General features: G+C 38.2%; 1 protein-coding gene across 3 annotated transcripts in view; it reads left to right on the top strand.

The window, feature by feature from the left end:
- The window catches only part of ZFAND3 (zinc finger AN1-type containing 3), a 149,751-nt gene that overhangs the window by 84,804 nt on the left and 38,924 nt on the right, over positions 1 to 26,023 (top strand). For all 3 annotated transcript variants that reach the window (XM_063328694.1, XM_063328695.1, XM_063328696.1), the window contains 2 exons: positions 8,595 to 8,774; positions 20,284 to 20,349. In XM_063328694.1, the coding sequence (XP_063184764.1) occupies positions 8,595 to 8,774; positions 20,284 to 20,349 (246 nt within the window). The remainder of the gene's footprint in view (positions 1 to 8,594; positions 8,775 to 20,283; positions 20,350 to 26,023) is intronic.

Below are 26,023 nucleotides of genomic sequence, written 5' to 3'. Positions count from 1 at the left end.
AAGATCTCTCATTTTTTACAAAAGCACCTCGAGAAGTTCATTTCATTAGTTTACTTCATATGACTCGCTGTTGTTGCAAAGTGCTTGGGTTATGGGTTTATGGATCAAATTATTTTAATCAAAATGAATATTTCTCCCCCTTTCTGTGCATAGGTTTTGATGTATCATCACTCTGAATTTAATTTAAAATGGGGCATTTCTTATTAATTTGTTTTGCTTCATAAAGGGGTACTAGTACTAAAAGAATTCTAGGGATAGAGATACAGAAGTTTAGGGGAGTGTTTTTTATATGTTGTGTGCTGCTCTTAATCAATTCCGAACTTACACTTTTTGAGTATTTTCTAGAATTTTGTGTTGTCCATTTTTAAGTGCTCGTGTTACATGTTTTCCAAGTCGTCTTTGAGAATAAATTCTATAGATCACAGCTGCTTAGATGTATTCCCCAGGTACTTTTTTTTTTTTTGAACTCTCCTATATTTATTCTGTTATATCTCAACTGCTGTATTACCCTCAGATCACGTTAAATGATTGCTCTCCTTAAGTGCCAAATGGACCCTTCAAATAGCTGCAACCAATTAGATTTACAGACTCATTCCTTAACCTTATATCAATTTACTTTTCCTGGGTGTTGGGTACTGAAGTTTCTTTTCTTGTTTCTCGCTAGTTGGTCAAATGATTGTCATTGCCATCTTTTGCAGCGGCAGCATGTAAGAGTCCATGGCAAGCTACCCACTCGGTTGGTGTTTTACTAGTAGATGTTTTACTTGGTAGATGTTTACTTGTTTACTACAAGGTGTTTTACTTAGTAGATGTTCTTCCTAATGAGTCCTCACTCTACATCTCATTGAAAAATAAAGTATTTCTTGCGGTCATGATCAAGGAGCGGTCGTGTTGTTTTCCACAATTAATTTAAAGTTCATGCTTCCCCCTTGAATTGAATTATTATCAATATCCTTTGATATGGATTCAAGAATCCATACAGTCTCAATTAGTTGGGTAATAAATTGTCTTAATTTCCTAGTTCCACTGTCAGATGCAGGTGCTATATAGCTATCCCCTCATTGGCTTTAGGTTTTGCAATGTAATAGTACCTTTATATAGTACTTTCTTACCGTACATGCTCTGCAATGCACTACAGTATGAATGCTAACTGCAGACCTGAGGGATTCTGTAACAGGAAATTTCAAGTGGACTGTTAAAATAGTAGTTAACTCTTCATAGCTTTAGTACTTTGGATCCTGTGATGGCAGGCAAGAATATTTATTCTTTATGTTGGTGAGTTTTATGGAATAAGGAAATTTTAGTTGAAATAATGTAAGTACACTACTTCATGTAACAAAAGGAAATGTGACACAAGGGTTTTTAAAATGTTATTTACAGGAGGTTTCAGTGACCTTGTTCCTGGTCAGTGTTGAAATAGCTATGGTAAGCAAATTGCTGGATCAGGCAGAGCAAGAAGTGTTTGCTTTGTGGGGAAGCTGCTATCAGAGGATACTTTCATAGATGATAATGAAATTCCTTTTTCATCAATTCAGGATGTCGCAAGTACTTTAGAAATGGTGGGATCATGTACTGTAAAAATGGCAACTTTTTTCATGGCAGTCGTATGGTGTTGTAAGTCTGATTAATACAGATTCTTCTCACTCTTATACAAAACTGCATTTCTCTTCTTAAAAATGTATCTGCGTATATATTTATTGATGACCTGGATCTTAAGTTGAAGATCATCTGTAATAACATTATGCTTGTTGTCTTGCTAGCCTTTGTTTATTAGTTACTCATGAATTTTCTTACTAAGTAATCCGCAAAATCTGGTAGTCGAATCTGGGGCTTCCTGTGTGGCTTTGGGGGAGAATCATTTATAGAGCCAGGAGAAAGACGAGCTGTTACAGAATGTCACCTTTAAGCAAGGCGTGTCTTTTTTTGAGAGAAAAACACCTCAAAACACAATGTCATCAGACTTCCTGGGAAAAAAAAAAAACCCAACCCAAAAACCACCCAAAAAAACCCCAAAACCCAATCCAAGCCCAAAAAAATACCCCACCAAAAACAAACCCCAAAACTTGATCATGTTAAACATCCCAGTTATTTTACAAATATGATGGTCTTATTATATGACTTGATCCTAATTCCTGAATGATATATAGAGGTAATTGCAGCCATGTTCTCACTGTCTGGTTACCGCCCTTGCACATCCAGCTTTCCTTATTACTTTTTATGTTTATTTTGCCCGTTTTCCAGTGTTTTTACTGCTTACTTGAAAAGAAAATGAAATGTATATGAAAAGCTCAGTATATGCAACATGCAAATCACAATGTTATTTGAAATTCTTACTAATAATGTGCTGCCATTTAAAAAAAATATAGCAATCATGAAGGATAACCGAGCATAAACAACTCATTTCATCTTTTCAGAAATATGAAGAAAAGATGAAAAAGTTGTATTTATTAATAAAACCCCCAAGAGCTGAATAGCTTTCCTGTACCACATGTGCTCACAATTCTAAATAAAGTTCAGTTGTATAGAAAATAATCTTTCTAATATTTTTCCTGGTTTATTAATTCTCCCTGTACTTTATGCTTAACTGTGAAAGTGATGAGCTCTGCTGATAGCTCATACAAGAATATACTGTGATAGTTATTTCCTACTCTCCAGTCTAATTTTCAATTCATCCACCTATTGTTGCTGTTACTATTGTGGATGTATTAAGAAATATATAACTTATATATAAAAGGATATTGTTTATATATTTATTAATATGATTTTGTACAGTACTTACCTCTGATTGCGTTTTATGACTTTGGTTGTCATCTCCTAATACAAATGCTTGTGCAATTTTTATGGTGTATTCCCCTTAGGGCAGGGTCTCGGTGTTTGTTCCGCAAGTGGGATAGTGCATCTTTCTCCCTGTGTGTTATTTAAAAAGAAAAAAAAAAAAAAGTATCTTCTCCTCCTAAGTGGAATTTTATTGCCAGTCAATTATTGGAGCTTTAGATTGCATTCAGATATGTACTTATAGGAAAGGTTTTATCCATTTCACAGTAATTTATTATGCAAAATGTAGTTAAATGTGAATGACACATGAAATGCCTTCAGTAAGCTATGAACCAGAAAAGTCCAGTGAAGAGTTCTCAATAAATAAGTAAATTAGGAATGCAATACTATTCCATGGTCCTGTATGAACAGTTTTTCCAAGTACATGAAGAAAAAAATGAAGTTATGCAATAACTTAAACATTTCACTGTGGCAGTTTCAATGTCATAATATTTGTGTTACTTCCCCGAGAGTACTTTCAAAATGCATTTTCTTCTAAGTGTGGAACTGTTTTCTGGTTAGGGCAGAGGAAGGTAAAAGCTTATTGTGTATGTAGGGCTACTAATGGACTAGTAGACATTTGATGTGACACGCATTAATTTATGCTCTGTAAAAGAACAAGATCCGCTGGTAATAAAAAATGTGCAGATTGAACATTTAAAGCAGTGTAAGAAGCAAACACTCTCCAAGTAACTTTTTGGCTAGTTCCCACTGCTAAGTTATGGGAGCTGTAGGACTGAAGAATAGAGAAGGGGTGTAATATTGCCTGTCAACTAAAATAATTACCATAAAGACTCTAATTTTGTCCTCTTAGCATGCTGTTTACTCTGACGCTTCTTGCAACATCCATAGTTTATTTGAATGAACCCATTTCTTATTAATGAAAACATGTGTTATAGACCAGCGAATAGAAAGTGTTTGTAACCTTGACCCTTAAAATAAGCCAAAAAGACAGCTTAAACTTAAGACCCTTGGGAGTTTCCTAAATTTTATGATTTCCTATACCATAGCTTGAGTGCAAATGAGAAAAAGCTCTGGCTTATATTAAGTCATTTCATGTAATATTTTGACGTGCCTGTCTTTTTAGAGAAGAAAATGCTGTATGACGAGCTGATATTGCTTGTAATTTGCTTTTACCTCAAATTTCAACTGATTGTAATCACGGAAGTTACCTATCAGAAGCTGAAGGATTGTTTCCTGCTTAGTTACAGACCCCTTTGAGTTAAGCAAAAGTTGAGGATTTAATATTTACATAGGTATTTTGTTGGATATTGATGGCTAAAGTTAACTAAATACTGGAGTTGGGACTGTCTGGGTTTTTTGTGTCACAGAACTGGGAAAAGGTTGGATGTTCTAAATATTTGTTAGTTCGATCTTGAGGTAACAGGTGAAATGAATGTATCAGGAAGACGGGCTCTTTCTGGTTGCTCACCCACGCCTGGTAACAGTAACAGGGCAAATGTATGAAGGAGTTTTGGTCCTGTGCAAAAGACGTGATTTTTGTGTGACACCTCTGGTTTTACGGGTTAGATTCGGAAGCTGTAAAGGTAATGGCTTTCATCATCAATGTTATATTGTGAATACAAATGGACAAAAGATTGTCTTGCAAAACAACTTGTCTTTGGAAGTCTGGAAACAAATCTGGCTTCTTGGCTTTCTTTTAGTCTAAACTATTTGAATTCATTGGATATATATAGAATATGAAAAGTTTGTATCATGTCTATGTATGTCCATAGTCATTGTTTAGTTTATAAAGAAATCCTCACTAACAAAACAAAAATGTCACTCTTAGTGCATGAGAGCCTTACCTGAGAATTTCTGCCCCTGCTCAGGTAGTTGAGATGCTGGGTGCAACCCTTAAACTCAAGAAAGCAGAAGGATTTGGGAGCTAGAACGCTGGCAGTGTTGCTGCTTACAACTAGCAGCTTCTCTTCCATGCAGTAATAGTTTATTGGATGTATTTCATGTATTTTTTTGATAGATCTTTCCTTTTATTATTCCCCCATGCAGGGAATGGCTAATTTTCACATCTTATTTTGGTGCTGGCTGCATCTTGTAACTAACACCAGGACATCTTGCACTTAAAAAAAAAATAAAAAATAAATAAATAAAAAACCCCACAACAAAACAAAAACCAAACAAAAAAAACCCAACCAAAACAAAAAACTCAAACCCACAACCACCACCACCAAAACCAAAACAAAACCAAACAAAAAAAAACACAACCAAAAAAAATCCCGCAAAAAAACCTGCAAACCTAAAGGCAGTGGAGAAAAGGGGACAGTGTTGAGATGAAAAAGAAAACATATTTTCTGAAAAATGGAGAAAGTTTGTTTCCGCTAAACCTGTGTACCAGTTGAAGTTCTGTAAAAAGTTACAAAGTCGCGTTTCATTAACTAGGAAAGATTAGATGGAATTTTGGTCAGTCATTGTGCAATTTGGCTTTGCTAGCATAGTGAAAGTCCCACTAAAAAATGAAGGAAAAAATTAATTTAAGTGAAAGTGGTTTGTATGCATCTCTAGTTAAATAGAAACTTCTGGAAATAATGATTAATGTCTTGCCAACTCTTGTTCTGTTTTTTCCTCATTGAGACTATTAGGAGAGGTCATTCTTCTGTCAACAGAATTACATTCTGATTTTAATCAGGATAAATCCTCCCCTTCAGAACTTGCCAGGATGTTGCCTGTATTGTGTGTGTATTTTTGTTTTGTTTTATTTGTTAAACAGTTAGGGCTTAACTGGATTTATTCAGACACAGCTCTCCTGTAACTGTTGCCAGTTTTTATTGGGCTTGGGGGGAGACGAAGGTGATCTGCAAGTTATTTGTGTTAATGAGTGTCCTGGTTCACCGAAGCCAAAGGCCATTCAGTGATACACAGAAGAAATACAATACAGCTCAGCCAGTGTGTCATTAGGTATGGGTTTGTACCGGCTAAATACTGGACCACAGATCATAAAGCAACATTTCAGAAATCTGTTGATAATTTAGGCCAAATTTATGATGCAAACTATAGTCACTGCATAGGTTCTGTATTGCTGTTGATACCACATTACGAAGGCAACTGTTAATAATTTGCTGTAGTGTAAATAAGCAGTAGAACTTCAGTTAGAGTTAGTACGTCTCTGGTGCTTGAGATCGGCACTCTCAACGCTTTCCTCCATTGCTCTTGTCTGCAGCGAAAAAGTGGTTAAAAAGGGGAGAGAGGAGACGTTCTCGTGTTCCACACAACTGAGCAGGATAAGACTTTTTTGAAAGTTAATTGATTTGCAGCCTGAGTAAAAGTTGGTTCTGAACACGAAGTCCTGGATTCATGAAGGCAAAGAGCATTTAACTGCCATGCTGGATTTTGCTGCTGTGTGACAGCTCTGAACTGTTTCGCTAGTCCGCTTCTTGGGAAATGCTGTCACTGAATGACCGTTTTTGACAGCTTTTTATGCTCTCTCTTTGAAGCTGGAGAATTCATCAATAGGTTGCAAAAGTGAATAGTTTTTCAGGGAAAAATAATAAAAAAAAAAACCACCCTGGTCAATGCGCTCTTAAACTTGCAGCTTTGGGAGACACAGTGTAGCACTAGTACTTAACATACTATCATTAAAGGACTGGAAGGACTTTTATTATACAGACTATTTCGTAAAAATGTTTTACATTTCGTTGTAAATGCCTTTTGTGGATGACACTGAGCTAGTGCGGCCTGAGTAAAGTATTTTCAGCTATGTAGCAAAAAAAATAAAAATAACTGGCTGAGAATTTTTAACTTGCTGAATTTTAATATATTTCTTAGTATCTATTGCTGTTCTGTAAGTCCACACTTCCTTTTTTAATGCATTTTATAGATTTGTCATGGCATATAGTATTGAGCAGAACCATTATTTTTGCTCTGTTCCCTGAAGGATGGAGTTGCTCCCATTTCTGATGCATGCACACAACGCAGCTGTGCTTCTGCCTGCTGCCTTGGATGCAATCTTACATAGAACACTTACAGTCTCTGTAGCCGCCTTGTATTTGCAGGCAACATGTGAGATTTTCATTTATTTTTCTGTACTGGCTATTTATAGCCTGGTGGTTCCCAAAACATCCCCATCTGTGAGCTCCCCTTCCATCAGGACTGTGGCCTCGGTGGAGGTGTGAAGAGCCGGGTGTCTTCTGGGGTGGTGGCTCCAGTTGCAATGGCTGCAGCTGTCTGACTGTGGCTTCGATCCCAAGTGCTTGAAGCTTTCTTCATTGCTTCGAACACACTAATAATATCCAGGAGCCCAACTTGGGTGAAGCTTTGTTGACAAGTAGTGAGGCCTGAGTAGGACATCTTCCTGGTTTTTCAGAGCTGTGTTGTGGAGGTGGATGATTTCCTGTCTGCCGCCTCCTGGCTGAATCTTCCACAGCAGAAGTTTAATTTCTCTGGCAAATCGCTTAAATCCTAAATCAGCATTTAGGGACTGTTTGACTGTAGAGCTTCCTAATCCCAGTGAGTCATGTTGATGACTTGTGTTTCTAAGACATCATCATCTGCAAATATTTATGGACTGCTCTGTTTTCCTCTCTGTCATGACATAGTAATGAGCAACCGATACTGATTTATCTATGTGTTCGCGTAATGAATAAATTCTGCCTTTGTGTCATTTTTTAGAAAGATGTGTTTAGGGATACCGAGAGGTGGTGCACTTCATCTTCAGCTGTCAATTTACGAGGAAGAGGTGCCTTTGCATTGTGAGAGTAACTGGATGTTAAGCAGACCAAAATCCACTTGGCTGGGAGGGATGTTCCCTGGGGGCATCCAGTGGCAGAACTGTGCCGGACTGAAATCCAGTAGTGTACCTGGTAGGAACTGAGACTGATTTTGTAATTAATCAGGTATTAGGATTGTGGGTTTGTGAAAGCCCACGAGGGAGGATTTGCATGTAAAAAGGAAATAAGTATTTCACCTCAAACTGAATCTGGTTTGGAGGCAAGGTAAGCCTGAGGATGGCATGCATCGAAGACGTGGAATCTGGACTATCGGGGCAGTTTAGAGACTTAGTGTGACTTGGTGCTTGCTGACCAAAAAGAAAACAAAAGGAAAACTTTGAAGCCAAATCATTAGTCTATAGCTTTAATGTATTGTAGTGATTTACTTCCCGTATCTAACTCTATGGTCATAGATCAATGAACAACTTTTAACACCAATGCTGGAGTAAATTAAGGAAAGGCGGGGGGGAGCCCCAACACACAGAGGCACTCCACACACACACCAAACCCCCATCAAATGCGTGATGCAAATCCCTCACCAGCTCCTCCTCACTAACCTGGAACCCTAGCTGTCTACACTGGCTTCACCATAACTGGTACAGGTGGGATTTTGTAAAACAGCAGTGAGAAGTATTGTTTTTAGAGAAGTGTAACATTTATTTATACTTGTATTACATGACTTAGTTCTTCCCTCATCTGATGTTTACTCCTTTATGGCTTTGCACGTGCTTTGTGTGAACTGTTTTTAAAATGATGCTATGTGCTCTGCACTCATATACACAGTGGTGAGCTTTGGATGCTCTGGAACAGCTGTGGGAAACAAGAACTTTGTGTAGTTCTGAAATTGTTTGTTGTTCTTGAGCAACAAATAACTTTTAAGATACTTTACATCTGAAATAAAAAACTTGAAGGCTGCTTTGTGTTGTCTGAGATACACAAATGATGATACCTCTGGCAGTGTTCTGGGGTTCTTTTTGTTATGCTCAGGTTTTTTGCATAACATCAGGCGATTAGTCTGGGCAAGTGGGATGATGTATGAAATCTTGGTTTTGATAGATTTCCAGAAGAAGCAGCCAGACGATGACTCTACTCCCAGCACAAGCAACAGCCAGTCAGATTTGTACCCTGGAGAAACGAACAGTGACAACAGCAATACCTCTCTAACCACGCAGGCCGCTAACTCCAACCAGCAACTTTTGACAGAACTGAATGTAACTTCACCGAGCAAAGAGGAATGTAAGTGCACAAGTCCTAAGTGACAGCAAAGGAGGCATAAACGTTTTGTTTTCTTCTCAGGCTTATGTTTCACTGACTCCCCTTGGAAGTAAATGGCCTGGCTTTTGGGGCAAAGGGAAAGGTTAAAAGTTACTCACAAAATAGACATTGATGGCTTTAACTGAAGAACAAGTTAAAAGGGGTCACAGGAGTTTCTAACTAACTTTAGAGCTGTTTGAACGGCAGTGTACAATTTAATTACAATTTTGAGGCACTCTCATTTTGAGAAACTTTTTCATGTATTTCTGGTAAATTAATATATATATTCTAGGATAAACACCAATGTCTTGTAATTTTTTCCTTTAAAAGCTTTTGGATTTTAATATTTGCAATTAATAGCACTGACTGTAATGCATGTTTGTCTAGACTGCTGCTTTTTTTACTTGCATAAAACTTAAGTTTCACGTGGTAATCCATCTCTTCTTTCATGACCCATCTTTCTTTTTTATTGAACTCTGTAAGGCAAAAATTCTCCGTGAAGGTAAGCTAAGATGCTAAAGATTAGCAAACACAATGAGATAAAGTCGTCTTTTAAGTTATTCTAAACCTATATATATATGTTCTATGTCTAATATATGGAGTTTTAAAATCTGCATTCTACAACTGAAGCTCAACTGGGTAATTTGTAGTTTCATTTTCCTCCAGCTGTAACTTTTTATTTTGGATGATGGTTGATGGAGAGAATCCTTCTTGAGCTGAGTTTGGTTGTGCCTCTTGGTTGGTAATCAGACATACACATTACAAGAAAAACATGCTCATTTTTTAGTTAGGGAATCTTACAGAGCTGCTCTGGTTCTTCAACATTGAGGCAACTACTGGAAATAACAATGCTTAAAAAGCATTAACGCTAAAAAAATCTTTGATATGCTACACTTGTTTTCAGTTGTGTTAACTGTTTGCATAGAATGGTTTTGCTGAAATATTTATTCTGTTTACAGGTATGTAGACTTTGCATATATATTATTTTTACTTCCGCAGATTGGCTGTAGGCAAAGCACAAAGTGTCATTTTGGGATTGTGGTAGTTTATTAGACTAACTAAAGTAAAATTTTTAACTTGAATTATTGCTTTGTATCTGTATGTGAGAATATTGTCAGAAATACAGCAGAGTTCAGATGTGAGTGTTCTGATACCAGCTCTTGTAATAAGAGTGAACTTGCCGTGTAACTCTTGTCTCTCCTTCGCATACACGGTTGCTGCTGACCACCCATCATCTCTTCCTTCTGTCCAGCGCTTCTTCAGGGGAAACCTGTTAAAAACAAGGCCTTAACACAACCTTCCTAGACAATTCAGCAAAACATTATGTTTCAGCAGCCCATTTGGGCCTTCACAGGGCAGGGGACTTCAGCGCCTCTGCTGGCTTATTAGCCAGGATCTGCTGTTTGGTGTTACAGGGTGCTTCTCCAGTGCTTACCGTGTCCGGTTTTCTGAAAATTTGTTCAGTTAAGAATTAAATTGGGTTACAACAAAGTGTTTCTGTTGTGGCTGAGAAGGACTTGGGGGTAAGTGGGAAGGTGATTAGAGGGATGGGAAAGAGGGAAGGAAATTAAATAGTGTCCTTCATCCTGAATTGCTGTAAGCTTGTGAACATATACTGAAGGTGATGGATATTAGACCGCACACCCTGCAGAGCATTTGAAAATATTACCTTTAAAAAAAAATTCTTTATGACATCCTGCTGGGGTGATTTTAAGTGAAATACAGTGGAGAAATTTATTTACAGCTTAAGCTCTCTCTGTCTTCTCTCACATCCCCACTACCTCTTTAATGAAGCTTAATATCATTTGTCAGAAATAATTATACGCAGATGGAGCTTTTCGGATGGATAATGGCCTCAGCATGGAAGATTTTGTCCCGTAATGAAGAATGCCCAAACTTTAAATGTCTGTTTGATTTTAATTTCAGGGTGTCTTTTTTCTGTGCAATATTTATTTATTTTGCACCGAGTTCTATAAAGCATGCACTGCTCTCGTTTCAGCTGTGCTTTTCAAAGATTGGTATTCTGCAGTGCTGTGTGATGACGTACAGCTATGTGCTGGTCTGAATAGAATTGTGGTAATTCACCAGAAATCAATGTATGAGATCATTATGGTAATCCCTATCAAAGCATGGAAAGGTTGGAGTACTTGGGAAGGATTCTCATGGTACGTTCCGCTCCCCTCTCTTCCCTTTTAAGCTTTTGAGAAGAGTCTCGCATCAAGGCATTTGCCGTAGTACTTCAGTCCGTAGGGTAAACAGATTGGACAGAATTGCAGCAAGTCGTTTAGGCAATTAAGAAATTCCATTCATGTTACGACAACTGAAGAGAACCACAGAAATCTCATGTGGTAAGATTCACATTCTGTGTCACAGAAAGCGAAAGGGGGTTTTTTTGTACTTGTTTTTAAGTAGCCATTTCCTTTTTTTAATATAGAACGAATGATATAGGGGAAAAGTTCCTTGGACTGGATCTTGCAGGATTTCAGTTTGACAATATGCAAGTATTTCTCCCTTTTTCATTACTATTTTGATTTTCTGTGAGAGTTGCATTTGCATTCCTGAGTGTCTTTTATACACAACCAGGTTGTAGTGACTTTCCATCTCCTGTCACCCTCAGTTCTGAACAATCAACTACCCCAGTGGCTGCTTTGCTGATTAATATCTTTCCCCGAGTTAGATGAAAGGTAGTTTTCAGTCTTATAGTTACAGTCCACAAAAATGTGTTAAAGATTTATGCCCAGAGACAGCAATGCAAACTTCAGGACTTTTTTCCTCCTTCACATGTGTTTTGTTTTTATGAAGTAATACTTACCACTGATTTAAAAAAAATGCTGTTGCTATTTCTGGGGGGAGTTGGGGGAGACATTCTAAGAATTTCTTATTTTATTTTTTTTTTCTCTCACATATGCTTCTTGAGTTGCCTTTGTCTATACAGAACGTTCAGGTCTCATCAGTTGCAGTACGTTTTCTGAAATAAACTTTTGCAGACAGGGAGTATATTGATAACTGGTATAGCTTTACTAAGTCTAAGTATGGATTTTACTGATCTGTTTCTTAGCAGATGGCTAAACCAGTCTAACTCTTGTTCTGCTGCTGCTTTACGTGCAGATAAGTTTCTCTGTTCCAGTTCTTCTATAGTTTTCGTCTGTTCTCATTTTTCCCTTCCATCTACTCTCCTCATTTTGGAGGTCTTAAATGGTAGTTACTTCAGTCTCAGTCACCATGTGAGCCGGTTGCTCTGTCAAAGATTTCCTTTTCTTATTGGGTGGGCAGGGTCTTAGTTTATTTTTAACAGACAGGAAAAAAAAGGTTTGACAACGGCCCTCACTTCTCTCGCTCCCTACCTGCAGCCGCTGGCACCCTTGAAAAAAAAAATTAGCTTATTAAGGAAGGTTCTATGTATTTTGGTAAAGAAAAGGTCACACTGCACTTGGAATAATTTTGCTTAGTTTCAGGCCTTTGTTGCTTTCTTTGGGGCTGTCATATTATTTTTCTGTCACTATATGAGTAGACCTAAAGCTAACACTGTGCAGGTTTAAAACTAACTGTGTTGTTATGTGACAGGAGAAATGTCAGCGTGAACAATTCCGACTCTGGCAGCTGGATGAGATTTGATATTTCAGTAGTTCTTAGCTTCAGTTGACACGATTTTATTTTAATTATGTGCTTAACTCTTCCTCGCCTCCTTGAATTAGCAAGAACCACGATTGAAAAAGGACAAAAGGAATATCTGATTTTTCTAGAACAGTTAAATGCTCTACATTTCTACTATGAAGACTTTATAAGAAGATACACAAAGATATGAGATATTGCTGTAAATGTCAAAAAATACCCTGAAGATTTCAGCCTGGAAAGAAGGTGATGTGATCACTGACTACACCTTACCTCTGTGTGTGCTGAATTTTAGATGCCTAGATGTGAATTTTCAGGACTGAATGCCTGTACATTTTGGCTGTAAATTGTTGTATTCTGTCTAGAGTTTGAACTGTTGCATGTCAAGCTAAGTGTTTAAGACATAATTAGTTTATCTCAAACACTTAAATTTGCAAGACAAGTTTGAAGAATGCTTTAAAATATTGGGGTTTTATTCAGTATTTGCATGCACTGCAAGCACTGAAATACCCCCAGTTATGAAGTTATTTTAGTGAAGTTACGTTACGTACACAAAGTGTGCTACATCTGAGACAGAGATGCACCAGGCTTCTCTAAAACATCTTTGGCAGAAAGGTGAGAGATTGGGGTTTTTTCTGCTGCACCTATTGGATGTTTCTACTCTGAATTTCATGGTTTGTTGAAGCGTGACTGTGTAAAAAGCCACATAGGCTATAGTACTAGAAAAGTAATAGTTTTTTTTCTGTGTTCGGAATATAAAAAAAATCTTATGTCAGTTTTTTCAGCACAACCTTATGAAAAATGGATAAACAAGCGCATCCTTTCTTTTCTTTCTTTTTTTGTTGAATGGCCTTCTCTCTGACACTACCAATTTATGACGACTTCACAGTTTTTGCATTTTGCCTGGCTTTGTCAGCAGAGTCAGAGATGACAGCTTTCCTATGTATGCTCTGAAAATACTTCGTATTTTGAATTATTATTGTGTTATCCTTAATTGTGCTTTGTGCCTTTTAAATGAGGATAGTGATTTTTAAGATGACAATTGCTCTTGGATGCTATCCATTGTATAATTTTCTAAATGCCCTGACTTTGAGAATTCAGTTGCTCATTGCAGTAAGAGTTACTTTTGTACATCCTATCTTTTTTTCTAATTCTGGCTTTGGGAAACTTTGTTTTCTGGCTCATCTGTGACTGAAAGTTATGTGCATACCCACTTTTATAAAGTATTAGATGTATAAACAGACCAAGATAGCTGCCTATTTTTGTCTTGCTTGTCATACACGGTTGTAGAAAATAATTTGCTTTGTTGCTAACATGATTTATTCTGATACTGATTTGTAGGTTTTTCTCTGATCCAAAAGAATAGAGTAACTGTTAAACGTATGCTGAGCTACAAAACTACCTGACCCACATGATTTAATATTGCAATTAAACTTGTACCCAAACCTAACTGAGAAAACTGCAGCTAGGTGATGGTGATGATGAATAATCCTAATTTTCCTTATCAGATCATGAGATTGTCATGTGTTCTTTCTTCTTATACTCAATTTTGTGTGTCTTGTATCAGAGCATGAAGGAGCACCTTCTGGGTGGGTTTTGATATTATAGTCATCTTTGGATTTCTATGCCACAGAATAAGAATTAGCTATTTTCTTAGGCTTTTTCTTTTACTAAGTTAGATAATAGGATGAGGTATTTTACATCTTAAGGGATTTTTTTTTAACGTTGTTTTCATTAGACGCTATGTACAAATAGTACCTTTTGGTACCGCTTTTAATGTTAAAATTAACAGTAATACAGTTTTTCATTTGTATTATCATCAAACCTGGATTTTCTTGGATAATCATCACAAAATACTTTTTTTTTTTTTTTTTTTTTTTTTTTTTTTTTTTTGGTGTCGATGCAAACACTTTTTCTCTGGGGATTTGCAAGAATGCTTTCAAATATAAAACCAGATTCAGTTGTGGGCTGTTTGAGTTGTCTTTTGAGATATGCCACTAGTATTAGGTGCCAGTACAGAACATATAGGCAGTTAGAGATTTGAACAAAACAGTGTCTAGTAGAAGTGGCACCTTCAACATCATTTCATGGTGTGAGGATCTTTCTGTAAGTTTCAATCTAATCCCTACAGTCCTGGTTTCATTTGAAGAACATTTCTGGTTCTTCTAACATCTTAAGCAAAGCTCTGGCATGCAGATTTATGAAATTAACACTTCTTTCCACGTCTGTGGCATGATAATTTTGAAACATAATGAAGACCAGCAGAACATTACCGCTGTTAATTGTTCCCTCTGATTTATAGTCGCCTCACACTGCAGAGTAGACTGTGTATCCTAGGGTCCCATTTATTAAGTGAAAGGACCCCATGGAACATGAAACGGAAACGCAGTCACGTAAGAAAAATGTGGGTTAGAGCTGCAGAGTTATCAAGGTTGCATAAAAATTATTTATAGAAATATAATTTAGCTGCTGGTTTCAAAAGCGCATTTTTACACTTCAACTTATAGCTATAAAGTAGAAAAGTGTCATGTCTATTTTGCAAATGAGGAAACTGAGGAAAAGCAGGTAACAGACTGAGACAATATCAGGGGAAAAAAGTGGAATCTGATTCCTATCTCCATTTACCTTGTTACGGTTCTTAAATTTACCAGCCGTCAGCAGCAGCGCAGCAGTCCAGTTTTACTTCATTCTCCAAAAGCTGCATGTAGATAAAAATCCACAAAAGCAAATAATGACAGATCTGTAAAACTAGAATTCAAAAAACATGTGTTTGTATGTGATATAATCCTCTTATCTGTTTAATAATGACGTACCTTAAATTACCATGCACCTTACACATTCTGCAGCAAACAAGCAGTTAAGTGCTATAAAGTTCTTTAGCTTTTTTTTTTCCCTTAAAGGAGTGTATTCTGTACGTGCAGACTGAATGTAGAGATTTATGTTCCCGTTTGTTTATGTATTGGTGTTTGTAATCAATGACTGTTTTCAAACTCAATTGTGTAGATTAATTAGATTATGTCTGTACCGATTCAGGAAATGCACAACTAGATTATTGGTTTGGACAGGTCTCCAAAGGTGGGTTCTTTCCTGTGTTGCAAATAGCCATGAAATTCTCCCTGTCCTGGCTACAATGCAGCTGTCCAAGGAAATTCTGCTCGCTCTTATTGCTCTCTTCCAGCCCATTGCACGCGGGGAGTCGGTGTGCTTTTTCTGGGAAGGAACCATCACAGTACCGAAAGCTTAAGGCAGTGTTTGGGGCATGCTTCTGTCACTCTGATCAACTGCTACTGAGCTTCAGGCTGCTTCGCTTATTTTTCATGTTTGTTCATTATCTGGCTTGCAGTTCTTGTGTTCTCTGTAATTGTTTCAGTGTATTATCGTAATCTTAGGCTTTGTGCTCTTGTAAAGGCTTGACTTTGCTCCAATCTGCGTCTCTTCCTCTGCTCAGTAAGTGCTTCCAAGTGCTGTTGAAACACACCTGACACGTGTACTCTGGGTTCAAACTTAGCACTTCCTCAAACAGCAAAAAGAAGGAGGGGGTTGGCGGAGTATTTCACTTTTTCCTGCACAGGATGTTCTGACTGAGTGGAGTCACTTCACTTTACAAAAACTTCGGGAAGGGGAAACAAGAAGTTGCCCTGACTCGGGGCATGTCCTGCAGGACAGGTGGTCCTTGGCAATTGTTGCTGTCTTTCAGGAAGGGAGGTGGACAATGCAGAAAGGCATTCTAAAGGTCAATTTAAACATACAGAAATTATATGTTAGTCTATAATAGTAAATAATAACAATATTAACATACATATAGAAATGTAAGCAATACTTAACATTTTACTACTTGAGAAAGTTAGCAAGGTAACTGGTTTTGAACCTGTTTTTCCAAATTGATGTATTTAGAGTACAGTTAACAGTAAGTTATAGAAAGCTAGGAATATCAGAAACCAAAAACATAGCAGCTGTATTAACAAGACCTTTTATTTTAATATATGATAATGCTGGAGTTACAGGATCGTGTTTTGTCCTTTATTAATTCTGTGTTTGAATTTGCAAACTCAGTGATTCTCACAATTCTCCTAATTTCTTAAGTAGCTTTCAGTGTTTTTGCATTTTTAATCATCATCTCTTGGGATTACATTATTGCTGGGCAGTGGCTGCTTTTGTTTGGAAGAGGAGTTGCAAATGCCAGAAACCACACACAGGAAAAAAAATAGGAGCAGAAGCTATTGTTTAATCTGTTAATTGGATATAGAGTAGAAAGATATTTTTATTCTTCCGTTTTAATTTCTTCTTTGTGCTGAGAAAAAAAATAGCAATCTACAGCCCTGTGGGTCATGTTAGAAGCTACACATGTGTGGCCTTTCACTGGGCACTGAAGTGTTTGCTGTACCACAGTTAAATTGCCATGAAACACTTATATTTGGGGGAATGAAGGTGCAGACATATCACAGAATGGTAGTGGTTGGAAGGGACCTCTGGAGATCATCTAGTCCAACCCCCCTGCCAGAGCAGGGTCACCTAGAGCAGGTTGCACAGGAACGCGTCCAGGCGGGTTTTGAATGTCTCCAGAGACGGAGACTCCACCACCTCTCTGGGCAGCCTCTTCCAGTGCTCTGCCACCCTCAAAGTAAAGAAGTTTTTTCTTCTATTCAGACAGAATTTCCCATCTTCCAGTTTGTGCACGTTGATGCTTGTCCTGTCGCTGGGCACCACTGAAAAGAGTCGCCCCATCCTCTTGACGCTCACCCTTTGGATATTGATAAGCACTGATGAGATCCCCTCTCAGTCTTCTCTTCTCCAGGCTACACAGACCCAGGTCTCTCACCTTTCCTCATATGAGAGGCGCGCCATTCCCTTGGTCCTCTTCGTAGCCCTCTGCTGGACTCTCTCCAGCAGTTCCCTGTCCTTGAACTGGGGAGCCCAGAACTGGACACAGTAAATATCCTGAATTGTGCTAAGTAATAAGCCTACCTTTGTGTATAGCCGAGAAGGAAGGACTGGTGTTCTACTGTACCTGGCTTCCCTTTTCTTTCATGCAGAATTTTTATCAAAGCTGTGGGAAGTACACTGCCCCGTTTCAAATAATACAAAGAAGTCTGTACTAGCCATTATGTATACCAAAAGACTCAACATAATGACTTCCACGTAGAATTGCACGGTCAAGCCCATACTACATAGTATTGAATTATGCATGACATTTTTTATGGTGGAACAAAAACAGTAGCAGAAGGAAGTGCTGCAAAGGACGTGCCGCCTTTGCTGGTTATTAGGCACTGGTGTACATGCATGCAAATCCCAAGATATTCTTTGTTGAAACTCTGGTGCTGTGCTCTACAAATCAAAGCTATATGAAAGTAATACCTAATGAAGGAAGACTAAATAAAAGAAAAATTCTGACATGGGGAATTGCAGAATACATACCGGCTTATTTTACTTAGAGAGTGAAAAATAAAGATCTTATATCTAGTTGGACGCCAAAAGTATCAACTAGTGTAAATATTTACTGTATGATAATTGCAAGGATTAGTCTTATTTGATAGTGCACAGTGATGATGCCTGTCAATGTCTATTCAGTGAAAACTGGAAGCATATAACTAAAATTATTTAAAGAGCTGCTGCATCTTAAGAGGCAGTCGTGGTCTAAAGCCAGTTCACTGAAATTCCATACCCTGTTGTATATATTTTGATATATACCACATCCTGTTGGATATATTGTTACTCAGATTCTATATTGAAACCAAATACTGTATACTTGGTCTTTGAAAGTTGAGACTGACTTAATGGACCAAAAGTTTTCAATGGAGAATTTGGTAAGGGTTCTGTTGCAGTATTGATTTTCTTCCCAAATGCACCAAACTCTAGACTAGGCTCTTTTTTTTGAGCCTTTCACAATAGTATTAGTAACATAGATCAAGATGTTATTTACATTTTTTTTTATATTCTAGCCTAGAAAAAGGTATGTTGTAAAAAATGATTTGAGTTTAGTTGACCGTTTCTGGTTGTTGCAAAGCAGATGTTGCTCCCAATGCTGTCAGGCCTGGAGTGGGCACTAACGTGGTGATACCAGGGTGCTTGATCCATCCATCCGGGATGCTTCCCTGTTGGCCGGGGAAGGCATCCACCCCACCCCTCCCAGTCCTCCTCACTGCAGAAGCAAGCTTGGCTCTTCTCATGGCAGACTTGTCTCTGCAGAGAGGTCCCCACCACTCCCTTCCACTTACCGGTGAGCCGTGTCTCACCAGCTCCCTCCTCACCAGCCTGCAAACCCCAGCCGTCCCTCGCAGTGCTGTCTGTAACTTCTGCCAGCTGCTTATCCTGTTGCTTGTCACCCGCAGCCATTTCCTAGGTCCTGTTCGGTAGTTTCCCGTGTCCCGTTCACTTTGCGTAACCTCAGGGCAGGCCCTAATGAATGCCTGAGGTGTTTGCCTGCAGGCCAAACACTGGCTCCTTGGCCTTTGTAACCACTCCTTTAAAGATTACCTGTTGCAGGGCTGTGAAATGGTGTATATTGCCGGAGGGACTTTTTGGGAGAACAGAAAACTCAAGTTCAACAGTCCTTCTCTGGAAAACTGAAGGTGTGAAACTTGTGAGATCTTTGTTCCCAAGTGCATTTAATTGAAATCAAATGCACTGAAATAATTTCCTCACGTCTTTCCCTCCCAGTTGCAGAAGTTTATTTTCTCTTTCTTGTAGTGTTACAATGCTGTAAGTTTTACAGGGTAGACAAAGTTAGCCAAGACCCGATGCTTACTGAAAAATAGAAATGAAAGAAAAACTTGAAGGGGGAGCATCTTGGAGAGAGGCAAAAAGAAACAGTTTACTACCAGGCCAGACTTGGAAATATTTGAAAAGAGAAGAACATTGCCAGAGCCCCAGTGCTGTTTTCCAGATATGCAAAGACTGGAGAGAAAAAAAAAAAAAAAAGGGAAAAAGTATTTTTCAGACCGTGAAGACTTATGTTAAAGTTTATCCTGTCATACTAAGCTTCGTTGTATTGCCAGCGCAGTACTCCTGTATCACCAGCAGCCCAGTGCAAACTTGATTATTGCTATTTTGATAGCCAAACTCTACTACATCTAACTTAATTTCAGGCTCTCTAGCATCATCCCATTTATAATATCCAATTATCAAAGCTATGATATATTATTACCATTGGTAATGCTATTGTCAATTTGTCTTGGCTTCACTATATGGGGTTTATTTTTTTATTTATTTATTTTTACTGCAAGTCACTGAGTACACTCAATTGGTTGCTATTTTAACAAGATCTCTGGAGAACTCTTCAGCGATGATGCATGTTAAGAAGAAAGCCGGAAAGCAATTTACTACCAAGCAGATACCAGATGAGCGGGCAAGAGTCCAGAGTTCAACAAAAAAAACCCCTTAAACATGGGAAGAGTTTGTTAGCATATGCTTGTGCTACGCTTTGAAAACATAATGAGGACAAGATAAGAGGCAAAGTCGTTATCTCACTGGAGTCAGTGAGGAGGCTTCTGTTGACATCAGGGAAGCGATCACAACCCCCCTGCGTTACTTGTGGGTTGGTGAGGTACATTTCTAGCTTTGTTCCGACATAAACTAGTACCTATGTCAATGCTGGGAAAATTGCAATTGCAGTGTGTATCTTCCTAAAACTGCCTCTTGAAATATTTATAAAGTATAACATAACTTGTCTTTTTGTCACAACTTCTCATCTGTTTTTTCAGTGCAAGACATACTCAGATTTGACTGGGAAAGAAATACTGCGAATAGTAGACTACTTCCATATGTGCTTTCCAAAGACAAGCGCTCCTCAGCGTTTTATATTCCTAAGTATAATCTTGATGTGGTTGTAAAGGTTAAATATAGGTGATGTTTTGAGACATATGATCTTCTCTGTTTCCAGGTGGGCCATGCACAAGTACAGCTCATGCCTCGTTAACCACACCAACCAAAAGATCTTGCGACTCAGGTATGTGTTTTGCGGGGGTTTGAGGAATTAGGTTTTGCATGATATGTAGCTGTATGGTTATAGTTTAATAGTCAAGGGTAGCAACTATATCTGGCGAATGCCAGATGAAAATAAATACTGTTGCTTTGCTGTCAGAAATGTATATATGAAAGGACTTGTATGGCAGATAGTTCATCTCAGAGTCCTCTTAAAAATAATTCCATAAATATACTATGTTTTCAGTTAATCATTGTAAATGTAAGACATACAGGAGTAATCGATTTGATTTAAGTCTAATGATTGTGATAGTGTTCTGGAAATTCCCCCTTTAAATGCAAAGTATTGAGTAGAAAACTGTTTGGACTATATTGACTTCACTTTCCCTGATTGAAGGTACGGTATAGATAGCTGATGTTTGCATTGAGACTAAATTTTACCTGCTTTGGGTCCTTTCGATGACTTTATTTCTGCATGGAGGATATAGATGGATAAGCTTTCACAGAGTTAGTGTTGGCAGTGACATGTTAGGTCATTGCCAGACTGAAGTTGCGGCTTCTGCAGCAGATCAGTCATGAAGAATCGTGCGAGTGCTCATTCAGGCAGGCAGCCTGGTCACCCGCATTGGCTCAGATCTTTCTCAGGCTTTGGTTTCGCATGGATTAAGGAGAGCTCATATTATCCTTTCCACCAGCACCGCTGTGGGAAGCCATAACCTCCTGTGGAGCGGCAGTGGCAGGCATCTAGGTAGTGGCAATGTTCTAGCAGCCTGTGTTTCCAAAAAAATTTTTGCCTTTATTTGCATTTATATACCAGTTGAGCTGTATTGAGTGCGTAGAAAGGAAGGGTATTCCTGTTTTAAGGGCTCTTACTCTTTCAGAAGTTCAAGGTAAACTTCCTCTGAGGTTACTCTATAAAAAAGCGTTTCAAGTTCCTGTATGTTAGCTGAACTGTAGTTATTCTATACATGCGTATTGTTAGCTTGCAGCGAATGTGTGATGATGCAAGTTGGCTTGGTTTGCGGCGAAGGAAGGTTAAAGAGAAGCTACATTACCTTGCACCTGGTGCAGGTGCAGACCTCTCACGTAACGCATGGTAATCTGTGACAACGCCGTGAGTATTGTTTGCCAAAGAGCTTCCTAAGTTTGGCACCAGAAGATACTGGATCCAACTTCTCCAAAATGGGAAAACTGGATTTTCTTTTCTTCATAGCCATGGAGGTGTACCTAAACAAGACAAAATGTTTGACACTGTATCCCTTGCAAACTGATCTGCTTTGCTCATGGTATTACTAAATAGGATTTTCTTTATACGTTAGCTGTTGTAATGTTTAACTCTGGTTTGCATTGCAGGGTAGTTTAAAAGCTTTCTATGATGCTAAAGATACTGAAAACCGAGAGTACTGTATGAATATTTTTTTTAAAATGTGCTTCTGATCAGCAAAAAGGCAAGTAAGTCTGCTATTTCAGTTGTCAAATGGCAGCCGAAAAAGCTCCTTAGAATAAAGCAGATGAAGCTACTAGGCGAATAGAATACTAGATGAAAAACATCCGTTTAAATGGTTGGCTAACTTTGCTCAGTGGTTCTCTTATTTTTGGTTTATGCTAATGTTTGGTCCCTACATGCTTGTGTGTTAATCATTTGGTGTGTTTAGCGAGAAAATAAGGAGATGTTCTTAATTTGATGCCACAAGTTTCATCTTCAGTCAACTAAACTTAATGATTTTATATTACCTCATTTTCCCCGAGTGTTGTTTACATTATTTGCTCAGTGATCTGCATATTTTGATTGTAGTCCCTTACACTAATAAACCTGTTACCGGGAGTTAGTTTTCTTCTCCAGAGCTTGAATTTTGAGCAAGCTCTATTTTTTAAAAATAAATTACCATGTTTTCAAAGTCTGCGTTTGGGAATCCAGATAAATATGGGAATTGACAAGAAAACATTGGCTACAAAATATACCCAGAAATGCTGTGACATCTTCAGGCATAAGCAGCAGACTACGTAGGTGAATATTTCACACTATATTCACTTCAGCTTAGTCTCCCTTCCTAGGAAGCTATTTAAGTGATACAAGCAATATTTGTCAATACTACACATTGCGTACAAGGTTCTGTTCTGTAAATATTCTACATTTCTTCTGCTCTGAAGAGCTTTGAAGGAAGAGTATTTTGGTGAAATTCATCCGTGTAATTTTTTTCCCCCCTTCAAGCATAGTTTTTCCCTAAAGTCTGCCATGTATCGGCATTTGAGACAGAAAATTAGAAATTTGACCTACTTATGTTGTATGCAGCTTCCTATCAGGAGGATATTAAGGAAGACATAAACCTTTCATATTTTATTAGCATTAATGTAACCATTGAAGAAAGATCAAAACAATAAATCTGCCAAGACGCAAGAAAAGTTCTCTTGCAAGAAGAAGCTTTTACCTCATGCACTTGTCAACTTGCATGCTGGAGGAGCCGTTCAGATAAAAAATTGTATTATGACATCAAATAGTGAGTTTTTTCCTCCTCCTCTTCACCAGAATCATCGCTGTGGTAAAAAGTATTTCTGTTCCAAAGTGTGCCCATAGGGCAAGGATTATAATGAAAAGAATGAATAAAGCCTGGCCGTCATTAGTTTGGATGATGCCTCAAAGGTTTTAGGGAGCCAGCGGTCTGAAGATTTTGTAGGAAAAAAGATGGGACTGTGTGGCCTGCTGTATAGCTGCTCATGGGTTTTGATTTGTTTCTTAATGGTTAGGTAATGTTGTGATTGATGGCGGATACTTTGAGGCTTACTCTAGTCAGCAGGGCATCCAAAGCCCATTTATATTGGGTGCCCGTGTCATGAAAGTGCAGTACGAAGTGGCATATTACTCTTCTTTTCCTACTGTACAGCTTAAAGATGATTTAATACGCAATTCCAACGGGACAGATTTTAAAACTTTTTCATGCAGCTTAAAGAAACCCGGAAAAAAATTGGTGGAACTGTGTGAGTGCGCTCAGTTAATTTTTAATTGTGTGGTAGAGAAGGTAGTAGAAACAGGCAGATAAAATGCAGTAATGATACCATCAATTCACACATTATATCCATAAAGTCAGGGAGTTCTAAAGTACTTTATTTCTCAGTAGCACTTCATGAGAAACGTGCATCTTTAATATTTTGTATAGTTATATGTGCAGATAGCTCACATTTTATGAGGATATCTGTCCTAGATGGGTGTGGTAGCATTTATATTGTACAAGATTACAGTGTCTGTCTCATTGCTCTGTGCTTTCTCGAGTTTAAAATTTGAGTCTAAAAGGTGCAAATAATTATTCTACTGCTTGAGCAAAGCAGTTAGGCAGGTGTGTGGTCCTTTTTGATGTTGATGTATTTGATGTGTTTTGATGTATTGATGTTCTTATTCTAAGGCGTGTGCTTGACTGTAGCAGTGCCAGAAATGTGAACACTTTGAGGCTGAAGCTGTAGAATGGAGAGGACGGCCTTTTAGGAGTTATAGAAAGGGCAGGTTGTGGAAATAGAAGTACACGAATCTTCAGCCAGAGCCAAAACTAAGAAATCAGTATGTTTGTATCATAATTTTATACCAATCTTTGTGTTGAATAAGGACAAAAAGACCTGGTACACCCATAATTAGATTATTTCCCCCCCCCCGCCCCCCAAATTGTTCTAAAGTGTTAAGCTCCTGAGCAAAAAATGTACAAAAGATTATTGAAGGGGGTTTATAACGTTAAGACAACTTTGAGATACGTTTTTCATTGGTGTTCCAAGGGAATTTTAAGGTGTTCTTTAGCATTTGACTTCTGGAGGGCATTGTGTTAGAAATCCAACCTTCTTGGAGCTCTCTCACCGACAGGAAAGTGATGATAGAACAGCCTTCGAGCAGCATAATAAATCAGGCAGCCCTGGCAATAATAGTGCCCATTAGGAACGCTCTTATTTTTTTTCCCCCCTGCTCAGTTTCCAGCTGTACTAATAGAACAGCGCATCAAGCAAGGCTGTAAATAAAAGTTATAACCTAATAGGTGGGCGCTGGAGTGGAACGGACAGGAGCTGAGGCATGGAGGCCTTATTACTGCTCATCAGCAATTATAAACAGGATAAAGTGTCTGGGACTTGCACTGATGCAGCAAGAGCTGATAGAGGCTGGGAGATGACACTGTACCGTGATCAGATGATGTATGTTGATGGGTTTTTACTATCTCATCTTACTGCCTATTTCTGTGATGTGTTGTATTATGTGTTCTGTGCTTCCATATCTGTCTGGATGGACAGATTGGTTTCCTCTCCTGCTCAAAGGAGCTTCAGCACATACGCTCAAGCTTGCTTTTTTTGCACATATACTTTGCATTAGTTGCCACTACTGGTTATCTAAGAGCCTTCTCAAAGTGTTATGATTATTGTAGATTAAAATCCTCCTAATGGAAAGGATCATAGTAGTCATACCTGTAAACAAATTTAAGGACTTGCTGCAATTGTAGGATTTATTTGCACTATCACCTTGTTCGTTCAACATTACAAAAATCACCTCATTCATTAAAAATGGTGGATATGGTCACCTGAATTATCTTTTACACTAAATGCATCCCCTGCGTTTTAGACTAAGTGCGTTATAACCGGTGTGGCTGGAGAATCCAAAGAGATGGGTTTCAGCTCCATATAGCAAAAAGTTTATTAAAAGTCAGCTATAGCTGTGATGATCCTTGCCTCTGAGTTATAAAAACTTCAGCTGTTCCTGGGAAGGTTTTTAAGAGCTTGTTAGCACACAGTAATTGGTAACATTCACAAAAAAGTCTGTCTTGATCTTTTATCTATCACAGTCTAGCACATTTCTGTGCTAGACATCTAAATCGTCTCTTTACTAAACCGTAGTGAAAAAAATGCCTTGAAATTTAGCCTGTACTTGCTTTAATCTGAAGAGAAGTTTTGCAGGCATTTTCATAGTTCATACATTAATCGCTCATGCTGTTTACTACTGAAGAGAATTTTCTCCTGAGTGGAAAAAATACAACATTCAGAAATGAAAAGGTGTGCAGCAGCATGACAGCAGGGGAAAACAGTGACTCCTATCCGTGTCTATTCAGTATGGCCAGGATAAAGTAAATAGATTATTTTTCTGTCATCTTACGATATCAGGATAGGAATACGTACATCTGCCTCTGTTAAAGTACACTAAAGTGAGACAAATGGTAACTCATCCTTTTCATAGTTGGTATTTGAAATTAACTTTCACACTGACTGGTTCTCAGGTGTTCCTTTCCTTTGCATTGTTTGCTCATAAAGCGAGGACGCTGGGTAGTTGAAGTGGCCAAGGGGACAAAAAGTGTAATGCGACTGTGGAAGCCCTATTTCACATCCTGTAAAGATGAACTAGAAATACTTACGGTGTTTTGAAGACATTTGTAAAATGTGCTAGTAATTCCTACTTGGGAATAACTCCTTTTTCTAATCAATCTGTTGAAGCCATTCATGAAAGGATTGCTGGCCTTAAGAAATAAAACACAATTACTGTAATGGAATAGGATAAGTAGACGAATATGATAATTTACTTGCTTATTAATGTTTCCCCTTTTATAACATTGTATTCCCCAAAATTGTACTAACTCAGATTAATTCTCTTAAGAGCGTGTAAGGCAGCTGTATCTGATCTCCATTGTTACTAATGCATCCTTTCTAAAGACAACAGGAAGCCCTCAGAAAGAGCGGATTGC

Source organism: Chroicocephalus ridibundus, chromosome 3 (assembly GCF_963924245.1).
Source record: "Chroicocephalus ridibundus chromosome 3, bChrRid1.1, whole genome shotgun sequence".
In the NCBI taxonomy this organism is placed as follows: Eukaryota; Metazoa; Chordata; class Aves; order Charadriiformes; family Laridae; genus Chroicocephalus; species Chroicocephalus ridibundus.
The sequence above is the reverse complement of the archived record's forward strand: the minus strand, read 5'-3'. Positions and strand labels throughout refer to the sequence as shown.